The 18,869-nt window shown below is 34.3% G+C and overlaps 1 protein-coding gene across 1 annotated transcript; it reads left to right on the top strand.

Moving 5' to 3' along the window:
• The first annotated feature begins 5,059 nt into the window (after positions 1 to 5,059).
• Positions 5,060 to 8,714, top strand: LOC142624392 (zinc finger protein GAI-ASSOCIATED FACTOR 1-like). Its single transcript, XM_075797958.1, has 4 exons — positions 5,060 to 5,911; positions 5,987 to 6,383; positions 6,496 to 6,827; positions 7,320 to 8,714. Exons 1-4 carry the CDS (start codon positions 5,788 to 5,790, stop codon positions 8,093 to 8,095), a joined length of 1,629 nt encoding a protein of 542 aa, XP_075654073.1. The 5' UTR covers positions 5,060 to 5,787; the 3' UTR covers positions 8,096 to 8,714.
• Positions 8,715 to 18,869: the final 10,155 nt, after the last annotated feature.

Genomic DNA, 18,869 nt, shown 5'->3' with positions numbered 1-18,869 from the left:
GGCAATGATTAGAGCTTTTGAGTGGTCCGGTTGACAGTGGATTATGGTTTGGTTTTGATATTTGGGTGTGATTTGATTTGAGATTAATAGTGATTGTTTGGAATAATGGATGGTATTGTTGCTCGAAAATGGGTGTTGTGTCAGTTCAAGTAACTACAGTGTAGTGTTAGTTGCGATGGTTTAGAGGTGGAGGTGTGAGAAAGTATGTAAAAAAGAACAATATATAAATGTAATGGAAATAATACAATTTTGTTTAATGCTGATTTGGATTTTTTTTTGAGAAGAGATTTGGAAATTAGTTAGCTAAAATATAAAAGATAAGTTTTTAGTTTAAGTTTTGATGAACTTTTGAGAACGATCATATTGGGCTAAAGATTTAGCTTACTCGTTATTGTCCTTCGAAACCCTATTGATGCTCAAATGTTATATTTAGTCTTCATAATATTCTTACTCAATGTAAAAGGAGGGAGGGTAGGGTCCATAGGGATGTCAATTTTTTCCCGCCCCACTTGACCCGCCCCTCCCCGCTTTTCCCCGTGCGGGTTTTCCCTGCCCCGCAAAGGTGATGGGCGAGGATGGGGTGAGATTTTAGACCCGCATCACGGGGCGTGCCGGGAATGGGTTTACACTTTTTAGACCCGCCCCACCCCCCGTTAATAAGGATTAAGTTATAATTTTTTCATACTCTAAAATCCTACTATTTAAACAAAAATATCATCAACTTATTTTATTCTACCTAACGTGGTTCTACCTCTCTTTTTTCTCAAGCAACGTTGGAAATAAGGTACCGATTTTAACTCTTTTTTTTGTTTTTTCATTCATGATTCAAATGTCTTTCTCAACTTACTGTTCATCATTAACATAATATTAGATTTTTCTGTCATACTATGAGATTTTTGTTGTGACATTGTCTTGTTAAACATTTAGATAATATTATTTAGTTTTTGCTAAAAATTAGTTTGATTTGATAGGATAAATTTATTTATAATTTCAAGTATATTTTTAATATTGAAACATATCATTTTATTTGAAAAAATTGTAATAGGTATAGGGAAAATTAACAAGAAATAAAGTTTTACGGTATAGGGCGGGTCTTCGTAGGGCCTTAAGGGGCGGGGATGGGGCAAGAAATTTTCCCCGTCATACGGGGCGGGGCGAGGATGGGGCAAGAAAAATCTATACAGGGCGGGGGTGAAGATCCCATCCTTCGGTCCCGCCCCACCTCATTGCCATCCCTAGGTAGGGAGAAGGGGAGGGGAGATGAGGGAGAAAATGCAAAAATACTTTTGATACTACCATTTTTTTTTTTGTTGACCAATGAGTTATCAAAATGACAAAATTGACCTTTTGTCTCACTTTTGTAAATTAAACATGACTAAAAAAAATGTAATTTTTAATAATTTTTAGTAAAATTACTTAGAAGTTTTTTTTTTTTTAGAGAGTTTCAACCTATTACATCAATCGGTTTTCAGTGTAGGCGGAAATTGAACCTCAAATCTCTTATTTAACTATCAGAGATTTTATCAGTTGAGCTAATTGGAATCCACAAAATTACTTAGAAGTTAAATTGATTTTTTCCCTTCTTTTAGTTATTCTTCTCGTTCCCTCTTGCTCTCTCTCCCTACAACACAACCAACCACAAGCAACCCCTAAACTCACACCTCCAAATTGGCAAATACCCAACTTAGCATCATGATTAATATATGGGTCAATTTCATATTGACCTATATAACCCATGATCAACTCAAAATGACCAAGTTCATTATTTTTGCAAGGTGGATTGATCCATTTTTAACACAAGTGCATTTAACCATATAAATAGTTTAATATAGAATTTAGTAAATAAACTAAGTTTATTAGTTATAATAGTAAATTCTTTATTAAAAAACTAAAATCCTCAACCTTTACTCAAAATAAAGAAGATTAGAAAGTCCAAAAATAGAGGATAAAACTTATGTACAATACTTGAGGTACTGTTCCTTAAGTTCCTCTTTTTAAATTATGCCACATGACTTTTTTCTCATAGATGAAAGTGTACTTTTTAGTTAAGTAGTCACATGGCAAAAATTTAAAAGGGAAACTTAAGGAACAACACTTAAGTATTATATTTAAGTCTTGCATATATATAAAATCTATAGGCTTATCCTTGTGATAAATTAAACCTCATACTTTCAAACCTGCCACTTCAAATTTCACTATTATGCAAAACACTTGAAAATTGTGAAATACTTAAGACCATAGGAGGGGTTTTGTTTAGCACAATAATGAAAGTATGGGATTAAAGTTGCACATTTAAAAGTATAGGATCTAATTTGTCACACGGATAAAACTATAGGTTTTATTTATTTATTATACTTTCCCCCATAAAAACAAAGTCGCATTTTATTTTTATTTTTCTTAAATTTTGTATTTCTAAATTTGGACAAGACTTGATTTGGTTGAGATAAGAACATTTAGATTTTATACTATACTTTTTTTGATGAACAGATTTTATGCTATACTTTTTCTCAAAAAACGAAGAAGATTATATGGTATGTTAGTACTTTTATTGATAGTATCATGATATAGAATTTGTAATGCGAGGATCTACCTCTTGAGAATAGTAGAATACAGTCGGTCAAGCCCTCAAAATGATTACCCAACCAATAATGTCTTATCATCTAGATTGATGGTTTTACAGTAAAGTTATTACTTAAATTTTTTTTGAGAAAGTTCTTAATTTAATTAAAGAGACAAAATTAACAAAACCTCATGAAATGACTGAGTTCGTTATTGCAAGGTGAATTGATCCATTTTAACACGGAAACAAGTACTCAACAGAAAGGATGCCTTTTTTTTTTTTTTGCCGAATAACAAAAAGGATGCCTTAAATGTGATTATTCCACTACATAAATAATCATCTTCTTCTTATTGGTCGATTAAACATTTTATTGATAAGACTAAATCAATTCTGAACTCATTATTTGAGTGGTTTGTAAATCATACAATTAAAGAGGCTAATTTGTTGTCCATAATGTAGCTAGTTGAGCGATTTTGTGTAGTTACGACTTACGAGGGAATGATCCCCATCTCTTTCTTACCAATTTTTTTTTTAATCTTATTGCACATGATAGAGAAGGGCTTGATTTCTTTCATCTTTAACTTGTTTTGTGGTTCTCGATGCACCTCAAGTTTCCCTGGGGAAAAAAGAGTTTGTTGAGAATACTCTTGGGCCATATGGCCTAAAAGTCCAAGTACTTTATATTTTAGCAACATCTCTTCCAGGTTTAGACTTCATTGATCTTATCTCATGGACCTTGAAAGTTGAAACAAAAACTCTATAGCCACCGAAAAGTTTACAAATTTTTTTCACAATATTTCTATATTATTTTGTGTTTTGAAAAATGGGTGAGTGACAATTTATAGGGGTTAGGTGTGAAAATTTTGGTGAAATTTTAGATACCCTAACAAAAGTCATGCTGCAAATATGTGGATCTTATGGATAACAGTTATTTAGGGGTGTTTAATGTTGTTTTTTGAAATATGGATGAAAAAGTGTGTAAAAAAGTGTATAATGTTGTTTAAAATATAAAAAATGTGAGTTTGAGTTGGGTGACCAAACAGACCCTAAATAAAAGCTATAAATAAAAGCTACAAATAATCTGAATTTTTTTTATTGAAATTACTATAAATAAAAGCTAAAGTTTAATAAAATAAGTAAGTGACTTACATGAAACCCAAAAATAGTAGGAAAAAAAGTAATAAGGTGGTTTCTAAAATGATGAAATTTAGATTATTTGAAATAAAGTTAAGACAAAAAGTAGTATGAGACTTGCAAAGAGTAGATAATTTAAACAAAAGGTTAGCTTATAATTAGTTGCCAAATTCACAAGTGTCCGTTTGGAATTGCTTATCTAACATTTTGCTGAAAGTAGATAAAAGGTAAAAATAAAATGAAATAAGTAAAAAATTCATGTGAGACCCGTAAATTATAGGAAGATAATAAGCTGACTTATAATCAAAACCCAAACACATAGTAAGACCACAACATTTTTCATAATTTGCTTAAGTGAGTGGTCATTGGTCGATAATTATTTTCACAAGCACTCACCACATACATTCGATAATATTAGGATTGTGATAAAAATTATGATACAAAAGTTGTAACTTTAGACTTTCTCTTCAGATAAGGTTGATTATGTCATGTGGCTCTAGATGGAATCAACTTGTAAACCATAGACCATATAGCAGTCCGTTTTGATTGAAAGTGATGAGCAATTACTCTCACATAAATTTATCATTTTTATGCATAAATTCACACTTCTTTCTTTACAATCACGGTCAATTGTTAAAATTGTGACAAAAATTGTGGGGCAAGAAGTAAAATTTGTGTGCATGAACTTTATCTGTAGCAATACCGCTGTTAAGGAAGAGTGCAAGAAAATTAAGAAGAGTTCCAATAAAAGATGCTCGACCGCAGGAAGCAAAAAACGTGTCGAAATCAGAATGGCCAAAAACTCTAAAAAGTTTAAATCAAAGAAAAAGTTGTTTGACTTTTATGACTTTAAGGCACCGGCTTCGAACCCCTATCCTAAAACACTTCCGCTACACGACAAAACACCTAACAGTAAAGTCCAACCAGTTAATGGCCTCCGACAAAGTGATTCTCGTATTACATTAAACCACACAATTTTTACCATAGTTATTTTATGTGATAAACTGTGTCACAATTTTTACAGTAATTATTAGGCTGTGATTTACTGATTTTCTATATGATTTTTTTTATTATCTGTCACGTTATAATTACAACAAAAAATTGGGAAAAATATTGTGGTCTCGGACTTTCTACCCTCCGACAAAGTACCATGGCCTCGCCAACTAGATAGATAAGATAAGGAAATATATTAAGGTAGTAAAATTAACACTCACTGTCGTAAATAGAAACTTAGTGAAGAAGCTTCTCTTCTAACCCCTTCTTTTTAACACTAATTAAAACTGGCTTTACTAGTTTTGAAAAAAATTAAAACTTCATCTGAATCTAATTCCTTTATTTTAATCATTTTCCTTACCCTGAAAAGTTAGATAGAAGCGCCCAGACCAACAAAGACTTTAGCAAAATCTCCCTGTATCTCTCTCTCTCCAAGCCTGAAGACAAGATCTCTCTCCTTCTTCTTTTTTTGTGTTTCTCTCTCCTTAAGCCGCCTTATAAAACAGAGTCTTGTCTGATCCATAACTCTGTTTCGCTGGAATATCGGATTTGTTTACTGAGATTGATCCGAAAAGTTGAAGACCCAAAATATATATATATATTCTTGCCTAAACGTTTTTTCACTTTGTTTGGTTTTTTTAGACCAGAAAGTTGAAATATTTTTATTCAGTTTTTGACCGTTGGATCACGGTTCCACTTGCCGGTGATCAAAAATTTTCCGGTGATGGTTGTGGGGTTCTCTCTTTCTTTCTCTGTGTGTGTGTGTTTCATTTAATTTCTTCTGAGAGCTGAGAGAAAAGCCTTTTTATTTTCAGTCTTTGGGGTTAATCATTGAGGTTCCTTTGGGTACTGTGTAATTTGGTCAGAGACCAGTCAGAGCTGGTAGGTGGGTAAAGAAGAGAGAAAAGAAAAGAAATAAAAAAGGGTTTGATTGACTGGTAGATAAGAAAGCAAGAGAGAGCAGAGACGGAAACCCTAAACATTGTGTTCAAAAAAAGCTTTCTTTGGAATTCTATGATAAATGTCCTAGATAGATTTTGCTTTTTTGCATATTAGATTACAGTTCCAAAGCAAAACCTATCAAAGATTTCTCAGTATCCATGCCGGTAGACTTAGATAATTCCTCTACAGCTTCAGGGGAAGCTAGTGTCTCTTCCTCTGGCAATCAGAGTCAACCTCCAAAGCCCACCGCTAAGAAAAAGCGTAGCCTTCCTGGAATGCCAGGTAAAATTAATAAAGAAAATATGAGTTTTAGTACTGTTTTTTTTGGTTTTTGACTTGTTTTTGGGGTTGTGGCAGATCCAGATGCGGAAGTGATTGCTCTGTCTCCGAAGACCCTAATGGCGACGAATCGATTTGTTTGTGAAATTTGCAACAAGGGGTTTCAGAGGGATCAGAATCTGCAGCTTCATCGGCGAGGTCACAATCTTCCATGGAAGCTAAGGCAGAGGTCGAGCAAGGAGGTGAAGAAGAGGGTGTATGTGTGTCCAGAGCAATCTTGCGTACACCACGACCCAACGAGAGCTCTGGGCGATCTCACGGGTATAAAGAAGCATTTCTGTAGAAAACATGGTGAGAAGAAGTGGAAATGTGATAAGTGTTCGAAGAAGTACGCTGTACAGTCCGATTGGAAAGCCCATTCCAAGATTTGTGGCACTAGGGAGTACAAATGCGACTGTGGGACTTTGTTCTCCAGGTTTTTATTTTGCTTTTGATGTTTGATTTAAATTCCCTTTCGTTAATGCAATTGTTGTGGGGTTTTGGGATTGTTGAAGTTGTTTTGGTTGTTTTTTGATTGTTGTTTGAAGGAGGGATAGCTTTATCACGCACCGGGCGTTCTGTGATGCTTTGGCAGAAGAGAGCGCTAGAGCTCAGACTCAGCCGGTAGCGAATCCAATTTCGGAGTCAGATACCAAAATTCAAGCGGTTGATTCATCTCCACCAGCGCCAGCACCAGCGCCAGCACCAGCTCCAGCACCAGCTTCAGCTCCAGCTCCAGCTCCAGCTCAAGCTCAAGCTCAAGCTCAGGCTCAGGCTCAGGCTCAGGCTCAGGCTCAGGCTCAGGCTCAAGCTCCACCAGCTCCTCCACAGCCACAGTCAAGTGGTGTAATATCATCGGTTCTGCCAATCAAGAGTCCAGGTAAATAGAACACGAATTTGGAAAATTTTGAATCTTTTATGTGTTGGGTTTTGTCGGATGTGTATTTTGTCTAAACCAACAACAAATTTATGTTGTCTCTCTTTTTCTGTTTAGATCTTGGAGTTTAGTAGTTTTTGTCTGTTACTGATATTTGTTGTCATCTGGATATATATCACAGTAGAAGAATAAGTCATCTGAGATTTGGGTAGCTAATAAAATACTAAATAAAAACAACAGGCTTCTTTTGAGGGATTTCCTCCAAACTATAGAGATTCAATTTATACAATCTTTGATAAAGAAACCCAAGTGATTCAAAAGTTAAAGGAAAAGGAAAAAGAAAGGGGGAGAAGTGGTTTTAGAGAAAGGAAACCATTATTGATTCTCCTTTTTCTTCTAAAGTTCTTCATAAAGAAAAGCCTAACTTTCCATATCGCTTTGTGTTTTAATCAACCCCTTTTGTTTTCCTTCTTTCTCATTTGGCTTTTGTTACAGAGTTACCAGAAAATCAAACACAAATAGTAGAAGAAACTCCGGTCACGACCGGCTTAAATGGGAGCTGTAGCAGCACGACCAGCTCAAGCAGCAATGGCAGTACAAGCTGCAGTGTTTTTGCAAACTTATTTGCTTCCTCAACTGCATCAGCAAGCTTGCAAACTCCTCAAACCCATGGATTTAGCGACCTAATCCGTGCTATGGCAGCACGTCCTGATCCCCCAACAGATCTTGCACGGCCTCCCTCTACAGAACCTATTTCTCTCTGCCTCTCCACCAATCATGGGTCATCAATTTTTGGGACTGCAGGGCAAGAGCGTCGGCAGTATGCACCGCCACCGCAACCAGCCATGTCTGCCACTGCACTACTGCAGAAAGCTGCACAAATGGGTGCAGCAGCTACAAATGCATCGTTGCTTCGTGGATTTGGCATAGTTTCATCTTCATCTTCATCTGGGCAGCAAGATGGTTTGCATTGGAGTCAGCGGCAAGTAGAACCGGACAATGCCTCAGTTCCTCCAGGGCTTGGACTTGGGCTTCATTGTGATGGTGGCTCAGGATTGAAGGAATTAATGATGGGAACTCCTTCTGTGTTTGGTCCAAAGCAAACCACCCTTGATTTTCTAGGTCTGGGAATGGCTGCTGGTGGCAGCACCAATAGTGGCCTATCGGCTCTAATCACATCAATTGGCGGTGGTCTTGATGTGGCAGCCGCTGCTGCTGCATCCTTTGGAGGTGGAGAATTCACTGGGAAAGACATAGGAAGGAGTTCATGACACATTTATTAGAAAAAGAAAATATTTGTGTTTGTTGTGGATAAAGATGCACATGTTGGGCAATTGATGTTGCAGGATGAACCATCATAAGCTATAATTTTACATATAAGTAGTGCTGCCCTTGTGAAGTTAAGCATTAGGCCGCAGGCAGTTGTGTACTTTTTGATTGTTCTGCCGTCCTTGATGACCAGGGCAATGAGGATCTTGTCGCATGGTGTAGACTCTTTTAGTGAGCTAAGACAGGGACCCTTCTTTTTCCTTCAGTGTGTAATGGGGTCATATGTTATTCAGTATATTTGATTTGAAGTACTGAAATGTGTGAGGTTGCGCAAGCTAAAACAACATAGAGCAGCTTACCAAAAAAGATAAAAAAAAAAAAAAGATAAAGAAGAACAAAAAGCTAAACCATCATTTATTGGGTTAGCTTCATCAAGCTAGAGCTTGCCAAAACCAGAGCAATTGAAGAAATTATGTGAGACTGCCATTGTGCAGTAGACCATTGACTTTGGAGTGATCTTGTAAATGATGGGTTGGGTTTAGTTTAGGGCTCATGGACTTCATCAACTTTCTATCTCCTGTAATTATTTTTAAAATTAAATTGAAGTTACTGTTTTTCTTATTTGAGGAAAGTTTTCTTTCCTTTTCTGTTTTTATCTTACATAGGATTTGATCTCAATTGGTCTTTTCCATTATGGTTGTCTGGTAGGCTTGTACTCTATTATCAGTTCAAGACACTGTTGATAAGCAGCTAATAAAGTATTGAAGACAAGGTGCCTAACTTTGGATGAGGATGTGTTAATTGGTTGGCAGATTGGTTTTCGGTGGACACCAAAATAAATTAATAGGGATATGGTAGCTGTTTTAAGTATTTATTTGTCTTGTACTAGATTAAATCATTCATGGTGTAGCACTGTTTTTATGAATATTCACACTTGAATGCCTAATCGGCAGTATATTACTTTGACATTGATGTTATGCCTATCTAAATATTGAAGTTTTCAACCATGTGCTGCTTCTTTTTTTAACTTAAATTTATAAATAAATTAATTAATTAAACAAGAAGAAAAATTGTCAACTAACCTTTTGGATTAAAAAACTGAGGTGAGATTTTTGAAGTTTAAGATAGTCTTTTTACAGTGGATTCTTGCCCCTAGTTTGCGGACATAAGCAAACTATTGATTGATTCCTTGATTCCTGTTTTATTTTTATAGTGTGTTTATAAATTAAAATTTCAACTTGGGGGTCTTAGTAGTCATAATGAACATGCATCACATCTTTTGACATCTTTCACATAAATACAATCCGTCTTTCGCATAATGAATCTTTCGTAGAAAATTGCGTTAACCATGATAAGATCATGAAAGAAAAAGCCTTTAATTACCAAGAAAGCAAGGAAAAAAACCGTGGGATTCTTTAGTCAATCCTAATAATAATATGTGGCATAAAATTTGGGACATCCTAGCATAAATGATATTCTCACAAACCTTTTTTTTCTTTTTTGGTTAAATATTCTCACGAACCTTTTGTTTCAGAAATATTTGTCTGGATTTAGTTGTCTCCATTTTTTCCTGTTAAATAACAGTGTCACTTATGAAATATTTTTAACCCAAAAAAGAAAGAAAGAAAAACAATAAAATGGGAGAAGCTTTTTTTTTAGAGGCAAATGGGAGAAGCTTGATAGGAATAGGATTATTATTCTCAAAAGGACAATTTTTTTCTTCAATATACTCCACTATATTTCGTATTTTCGTACTTCTTTTACTCTTTGGCATGATTTTTTATTATCAGTTTTTTTTTTTTAGTTCGTACATTTATAATAAATTTATGGTTCAAACACTATCTTTATCAATTACAATCTCTTTTGTACGTATGAATGACTCTAATATATCTTTTACTTCTTCTTCTTCTTATTTATTTTGTTGAGATTCATCTGCTACTTTTTTCTTTCTTTTAAGATTTTGTTCTCGATTAGAAAAAAAAAGGGAATTTCTTTCTTTTATCAGACTGATGAAGGGCTTGGAGTGGACCGCAAGAGGAAAATGGGAATTTCCGATTATGGCCGTGGACTTGGATTTTTAAACTCCCTTATATTGCCACTGTCAGCAATACAAAGGCTTAGAGTCTATTTGGATACCGCATATCAGGGGTGTCCACAGGTTGGGCCGGGTCGGGTTTGTGCCCGACCTGAAGTTGTCGGGTGGGGGAAAATAGAGCCCGAAACCAACCCGGAATGCTAGTCGGACCGGCCGGTACAGGTCGTGTTTGGTTTCGAGTTGTACTGGTCGGTTTCGGGTTTCATCGCCGGTGACGTCATTTTGGCCAAATCCGTCGAGATCAGGCCAGATCACGTTGAGATCTTGCCGGATCTCGTCGAATCTGGACTAGATCTTGACAAGATCTCGCCGGAGAACTCCAAATATTGCCGGTTTTTCTATGTTTGCGTCGAAAAACCTTCGAATATCATCGGAAGTTTTTGGTTTCTCAATGAGATCTCGCTGTATGTCGCCGTATCTCGTTGGAGAACTCCAAATATCGCCTATTTTTCTATGTTTTCGTCGAAAAACCTTCGAAAATCACCGGAAGTTTTTGGTTCTATGCTCAGGTCAGGTTGCTCGGGTTTTGGGAGAGGAAACCCGCCAACCGACCCGAAGGTGTCGGTTTTTGTGGGCGGCAACCCACCACCGACCGACGGAGTGGTTGCTTCGGGCGGTTTTCGTTCGGGTTCAGGCGGGCTGCTTGGGTTGGTTGGGTTCTGGGTTGGGTTGGACAGTCCTATTGCTTATTATTGAAAATTGAAAATATTGTAGTAAAATAATATTTAAATGTGTAAATAGTGTTGTGGGACCCAGTCTTAAAGAAAAATTTGCTAAAAAAAGTACTTGTGGGTCCCATGAACAGTGCACAGGACCCACACAGAAAATGTGTGAGTTGGAAAGCGCGCAAAACACAATTCCTAAACTTGTATTTCTTGAATAATAAACTATACAAGACTACATGAGTGCTTATATAAGAGGCATATGTGTACAACACAAAACACATGAATACAATATAAGTATTTGTATGGTATAAGTATATGTGTAATGCAAGAAAAAAGAGTGAGCCTAAAGCCTAATGGATTATGCATATTAATACGCCTATTTGTGAGAGAAGCCAAGAGCCTTGTAGGTCGTGGTAGCACCTACTAGTGTTTTTAATAAAGATATTTAAAATTCAAATTCTCTCATCCTCAACTATCGAATTATAAAATAAAATAAAACTGTGAGATAAAATAATAGGGGGCGCTTCGATTTTGTTTTAGGCTATTTACTTAGTATTTACATAAATATTTAGCACTTTAGAAGTAAATATTTCTTTTTATTACTTAGTGAGTCCTGTTAATTAAATTTATAATAGGATGCATCATTCATGTAAGAAAATGAAAAAAGTTGGATTCGAGTTATATTTAGTATGAATCTAAGTAATATTACTCACTTTATAACTTTTTATTGGATTAATATTTTGAAAACAACATCGTTGGTTAAATGTTCTCTTTTTTCTTAATACTCATGCTAAGTTTCGTGTTAATCAAATGTTGTTTACTATTCATCCCGTAAATTCATCTATTATGCATAGTTTTAAAATATAAAAACTTGAAAGTCAAATATTTGATAGGTGATATAGTTATTGATCTTTGGTCATCATAAAAATTTTTAAGTATGGAGGGTGCAAGAAAAAAATGTAATACAATTGTAAATTTGTTAGAATTTGCATCTAATTACAAAATTTTGAGTGACATAATATTGCCTTACATCCGGTGTAACTTGGACCCAACTCGTAATAAAATATAGGTAAAGTTTAGATCAGTTTTTTAGGTGTTGTATATCAAGTTTTTCAATTAAATTCAAATACATAATTGTATTGCTTAATAAAGCATAAATAATATTATCCTTACTAAGGATAATTAAATTCAATGCAATAATGTAATACATTTTCCCATAAAATAATTTCACTTATAACCCTTGCATATGTATGGATCCAATTTAGAATAAATTGAATAATCACAATTACATATACAATACAAACATATTCACATAATATATATATATATATATATATATATATATATATATATATATTCTTACCCAATAAGTAAAGAATGTATACATTCATAATATTGTAAAAATAATAAATATTAGGTTTTTTTTTAAAAGTTTAGAACTTTAAATGCATAAATTTATATTTAAATATATTAATTGACACAAAAATGTTAGAGTATAATTGAAAATTTGGAAGGACACTTGGTATAAAATTGGAGTGTAATTAAAATGACACTTTGACAAAAAATTGGAGTACAATTAATTTATACCACCATGCACCCTTGACGTGATAATCACTTCATAAGTATAAAATTCCTGTAAGGTGTGGAGAAGCAAGGGCCAGAGTTCAAGTTTCCAAGAAAGAGTTTCATACACATATACATTTTTTTTTGGACAAAAAATGATAGAAGTATATTGATGTATGATTAAAATACAAAATAAAGTTACACATATACACTTATATTATGTTAGAGTATAATATATATATATATATATATATATATATAAATAAATAAATTGAGTTTTATATATATGATAAGCCTACGTTTTGTGGTGTTAGAGCATTCCCATCAAGAATTTTAAAATTTTTAACATTTAACACCTCAAAAACTTACTTTATTGATTATGCCACCCCACTTTAACATTCATCAAACATCAAAACTTCTATATTTTTTACCATTTCATTTAAATAATATAAACTACTCATTAAAATAATAATAAATCATCTACACCAAAAACTATAGCAACCAGCCAACCCCTCCTCTACCACCGCTCCACTTGCCATAACCACCATTGTAGCAACCACACCCCACCACTACAACCACAACCATCCACCAAAATCACAACCACCCACCACTCAACCACCACAAAAACAACCAGCAAACCCACACCGAACCAGCAAACAACCAAAACCCATCACACACACAAACCCAGGATCCATGACCTGCGACCCACGCCTCCATCGCCGCCACCAGTAGATTAGTGAACCAAAACCCACAGGAAGCAAAATTAGATCGGTGAACCAAAACCCATCACACACACACAAAACCAGTAGATCGGTGACCCACGACCCACGCCGAACCTCCACCACAACCAGTGGACCGTCGGACCCATGACCCATGCCCATCGGACCACAATCGCCGACCATCGAACCATCACCGCCACCATCCACGACCATCGGACCATCCAATCGGACCCAAACCCATCAAACCACAACCCTGACCATCAGACCACGCCAAACCATGGGACAGAGAAGAGAGAAGAGGGAAGAGAGGAGTGATAGGAAAGAAAAATAGAAATGGAAATAAATCCGTTGGTGATGAATAAAAAACCATTTTTTCTTTTACAATTCAGCTACAGTGAGCTTGTATTGATACAAGTCCACTGTAGCTTCGTGCTAAATGTTTTAGGATTTAGAATGTTTGATGGATGTGTGTTTTTATGATTTAAGGTGCTAAAAATGCTAAAAAATAGTATTTAGCATTTTTAGCACCCTTAATGAGAATGCTCTTATAGTGTTAGGCTTATCAAGCTAAAGATTAAATATATATAAAGCTGAAGATTAGCGATAATGCATTTGATGAATTCCAACGTTTCAGTTGTAGGCAGCTTTGGCATAGAAGGTTTTATGGTGGAAATTTTAAGGTGCCGAAGTTGAAATGTGACGTGGACCTGCCATCGTGTAGCAGATGGATGAATATTAATATGATCTGCAAATAGTATATAGTATAGTTATGGGTTAGCTATTGAAATTTTTGGATGAATATCGAAATTAAAATTTTAAATAAAAAAATTTCTCGAATTGTTATTGGGTTGGCAGGTCGCTGTGTCAAGGGCGCTTCATACTTGGATTCCATCTCTCTCTCTGTGTGGATAGCAGTTTCATGATTAATGAATATACGCACTTCTTGTCTAAATTCAGGGATGGAACCAGGATTCGAACCTGAGGGGCAAAGCTTAAAACAAATTTTTTTTTATGAAAATAAAAACTAACATCTATTTCATATTCAACAAAATACTACATATAAAATAAGTGTTTCTTAAACATTTGATATTATAAAAATGTCAATAAAGTATAACATATAAAATAAGTATTTCTTAAACATTTTAACATATTTATCAAAATAAAACTCGACGATATTTCAGAGGAGATCCAAAAAAAAAATATATATATATATATATTTAACGGCAAATCTTTTTTTTTAATTTAAATTACATATGTATACCAGTTTTTTTTTTTTAATTTAAAATTTAAAATTTCATCGCATATATATACATTAGCTTTTTTTTAGGGGGCAATGCCCCCCTGCCCTAGCATGAATCCGTCCCTGTCTAAATTGTCAACACAGCAAAATATTCTTTTTTCACATTTCGATTCATTAAAAGATTAATGAAAATCTCTTTTCGCTAAAGTAATGAAATTGAAACAAAAGTGTACAAAATCTTGAGGACTTGGCTCTTGGTCAATAGTTCATAGTGATGGAAATTTGGAAAGAGGCCTTTGTAGCAGATTTCTTGCACTTCATTTGAGGACTAATTAAGGTAGGTGTACTGTCGATTTGATTTTAATTAGAAAAACTCAAATGATTCATGCATGATGAACAAACGTGCTTTGGATTGGTTAATTGTGAAAATGACTGGCCCTTTAAAAAAAAAAAAAAGATTTTGGTTGGGTGAATCACATAATCATGGTTTAAGTTTAACCATGGAAATTGAACTAGCCAGGAAGTGTGCAACCATTTACCCTTAAAAGCAAGAGACTTGATGGATTAATTAAGGGACACCATGGCAGTCGGTCCTATTTGGTTCACTTTGGTCTTATTCAGTCCACCTTGGTCCATTTTGGTCCTATTCGGTCCACATTAGTCCTACTCAGTCCACTTCAGTCATATTTGGTCTATTCTGTCCACTATGGTCCTATGCAATCAACTTTGGTCTTATTTGGTCCATAAGTGTATTTTGGTCTTATTCGGTCTTATTAAATCAACTTCAATCCACTTTAGTCCTATTCGGTTCTACTCTGTCCACTTCGGTCCTATTCGGTCCATTATGTCCACTTTCGTTATATTCGGTCCTATTCACTCTACTTTGGTCATATTTGATCTACTTTGGTCTATTCCATCTTATTTGGTCTATTCTGTCCACTTTAGTCTTATTCAATCCTACTTAATCTAGTTCAATTCATTTGGTCTTATTCAGTCCACTTTGTTCCTATTCAATCCACTTTGGTCTTATTTGGTCAAATTTGGTCCTATTCACTCCATTCAGTCCTATTCTGTCTACTTCAATTAGTTGGTTCACTACGATCCATTTGGTTCAATTTGGTTCATTTTGTGCACTTATATAGCGGGAAAAGATTGGTTTGGGTTGAAAGCACCTATTCTAAATCCATATATATATATCCCATACTCATAATCTCAAAAATCTTAATTATAGCCTTTATTATTGCTACAATCTTGTTAAGCCATATTAATGTAATATTTCAGTCAACTTTGGTCCAGCTAAATTTAAGTAAAAGATTTTTTAAACATAAAGGCTATGAATAAACAAATTTAATCTTTAGGCTACTCAATCCAGTTTGGTTCATTTGGTCTTATTCAGTCCACTTTGTTCCTATTCAGTCCACCTTGATCTTATTCGGTCAAATTTCATCCTATTCGGTCAACTTTGGTCTTGTTCACTCCATTCGATCCTATTCTGTCTATTTCGGTTAGTTGGTCCACTGTGATTCATTTGGTTCGATTTAGTCCATTTTGTGCACTTATATAATGGGAAAAGATTGGTTTGGATTGAAAGCATCTATTATAAATCCAAATATATATATCTCAAACTCGTAATCTCAAAAATCTTAAGCATACCCTTTATTATTGTTACAATCCTGTTGAGCTATATTAATATAACATTTTAGTCAACTTTGGTCCGACTAAATTTAAATAAAAGATTTTCTAAACATAAAGGTTATGAATATACAAATTTAATATTTAAGGCAGTTACTCATTTGTTTTAATATCTAGTGCAATGCACATAAATAATGACTAGTTGAATAGTTAATATAACATACAAGGACAATACTCACCCAAAACAACTATTTTATATTAACAATTTTCTTTTCATTATTATTCAAGTGTATTCCCAAAAAATATGTCCCTCCCCCACCCTCTACTCCTGCACACAGCAAAATATTCTTTTTTCACATTTCATTAAAAGATTAAAGAAAATATTTTTTCACTAAAGTAATGAAATTGAAACAAAAGTGTACAAAATTTTGAGGTCTTGGCTCTTGGTTGATAGTTTAGAGTGGTGGAAACTTGGAAAGAGGCCTTTGTAGCAGATTTCTTGCACTTCATTTGAGGACTAATTAAGGTAGGTGTACTGTCGATTTGAATTTAATTGGAAAAACTTAAAAGATTCATGCATGATGAACAAACGTGCTTTGAATTGGTTAATGTGAAATTGACTGGTCCTTTTAAAAAATTAGATTTTGGTTGGGTGAATCACTTAATCATGGTTGAAGTTTAACCACGGGAATTGAACTAGCCAGGAAGCTTGCAACCATTTACCCTTAAAAGCAAGAGACTTGACGGATACATTAGGGGACACCATGGCAGCCATTCGGTCATATTTGGTCTACTTTGGACTTATTCTGTTTACCTTGGTCCATTCGGTCCTATGCGGTCCACATTGGTCCTACTCAGTCCACTTTGGTATAATTCGTTCCACGTCAGTCCTATATAGTCCATTCTGTCCACTATGATCCTATTCAATCAAATTTGGTTCTATTCGGTCCTATTTGATTCACTTAGGTCCATTATGCCCATTTTGGTCTTATTTGGTCTTATTCAATCAACTTCAGTCCACTTTAGTCCTATTCGATCCATTTAGTCCGCTTTGGTCCTATTCTATCCACTTTGGTCTTATTCAGTCCTATTCAATCCGATTCAGTCAAATTTGGTCCATTATTCCCACTTTGGTCTTATTCGATCCTATCCACTTTGGTCATATTCGGTTCACTTTAGTCCATTCAGTCTTGTTGGTCTTATTTGATCCATTCTGTCCACTTTGATTTTATTCAGTCTAATTTGGTCCTATTCAGTCAAATTTGGTCTTATTTGGCCAAATTTGGTCATATTCGGTCAACCTTGGTCTTATTCACTCCATTCGGTCATATTCTATTTACTTCAGCCATTCGGTCCATTGTAGTTCATTTGGTACAATTCAGTTCATTTGGTACATTTACATAATGGAAAAAGATAGGTTTGGGTTGAGACTTGAGAGCGTTTATTCTATATATATCTATATGGATCCCAAGCTTGTAATCTCAAAAATCTTAAGCATAATATTTATTATTGCTACAATCCTATTGAGCCATATTAATGTAGCATTTTAGTCCACTTCAGTCTGGTTAAATTTAAGTGAAAGTTTTTCTAAATATGAAATTTATGGTCCTATTCACTCCATTCAGTCATATTCTATCTACTTCAGTCATTCGGTCCATTGTAGTTCATTTGGTACAATTTAGTTCATTTTGTACACTTACATAATGGGAAAAGATAAGTTTGGGTTGAGACTTGAGAGCGTTTATTCTATATATATATATATATATATAGATCACAAGCTTGCAATCTCAAAAATCTTAAGCATAATATTTATTATTGTTACAATCCTATTGAGCCATATTAATGTAGCATTTTAGTCCACTTCAGTCTAGTTAAATTTAAGTGAAAGTTTTTCTAAATATGAAAGTTATGAATATAAAAATGTAATTTTTAGAGCAGTTACTCATTTGTTTTAATATCTAGTGCAACGCACGAGATAGTGACTAGTTAAGTAGTTAATATAATATGCAAAGACAACACTAACCCAAAAGGCTTAAGCTTATGAGTTCCAGCCCCAATTATTTTAAATTAACTACTATATTTCCTCATTATTATTTGATAGGGGACTTCCATCTTGTGTGTATTCCCAAAAAATATGTCCCTCACCCACCCTCTACTCCTGTACTCTGGTCTTGCCACTGTCGTTACTCTACTAAAAAACACTCCAGCGAGGTCCTGCAACCTAAGTTCATCGAGATTTATAATTTTATAGGATATTTTTGTTGTATAAAATTTATTATAGTTGTATTCAAATAGAAACATACCAAGTTGGCTACGTAAACAAATTAACTTAATCCACTATAAAATGAGCCTATCAAAAACTAATGCTCTTAAATATATATCATCCAACTGCTAAAAACACATGTAAATATTTTTTAGTTGTGTTTTGTATTTGATAAATATTGGGTAATATCGTCAAGAGGTAATTTTTTTTTTTTTTTTTTGTAGAGCCAAATACATGAAAATGTTTTTCAGGTCACAAACAAACTCCTGAAAATAAGACATTTTCTTGAAATTATTTTTCAACTTAAAATATTTTCAGCATAAGTGTCGAGTGAACTTTTAAGTCTATATATAAAAGGAACCTTAGTGCCAAGGGAAGAACGGTAAGGCTAAGAGCATCCACAGCAATGAATATATTTTTTTAGCTATTTGGCACTACAAAATAACTACTTTATCTATTTTACCTACCCACTTTACAAAAAATCTAACAGCAGTTAATCTATTTTAGTGTTTAACACAATAAAATAATATAAACAACACAATAAAATAATATATCTACTACAATAAAATAATACATCTCCTAAAAAAAAATCACAAACT

Source organism: Castanea sativa, chromosome 2 (genome assembly GCF_040712315.1).
Source record: "Castanea sativa cultivar Marrone di Chiusa Pesio chromosome 2, ASM4071231v1".
In the NCBI taxonomy this organism is placed as follows: domain Eukaryota; kingdom Viridiplantae; phylum Streptophyta; class Magnoliopsida; order Fagales; family Fagaceae; genus Castanea; species Castanea sativa.
This window is presented reverse-complemented; position numbering and strand designations above follow the sequence as displayed.

Excerpts from the sequence above, each read along its gene's own strand:
- LOC142624392 (XM_075797958.1), top strand. The coding sequence starts at position 5,788 with ATGCCGGTAGACTTAGATAATTCCTCTACAGCTTCAGGGGAAGCTAGT. Across the intron at positions 5,912-5,986 it reads TAGCCTTCCTGGAATGCCAG|ATCCAGATGCGGAAGTGATT; the intron begins GTAAAATTAATA and ends GGGTTGTGGCAG. Across the intron at positions 6,384-6,495 it reads TGTGGGACTTTGTTCTCCAG|GAGGGATAGCTTTATCACGC; the intron begins GTTTTTATTTTG and ends TGTTGTTTGAAG.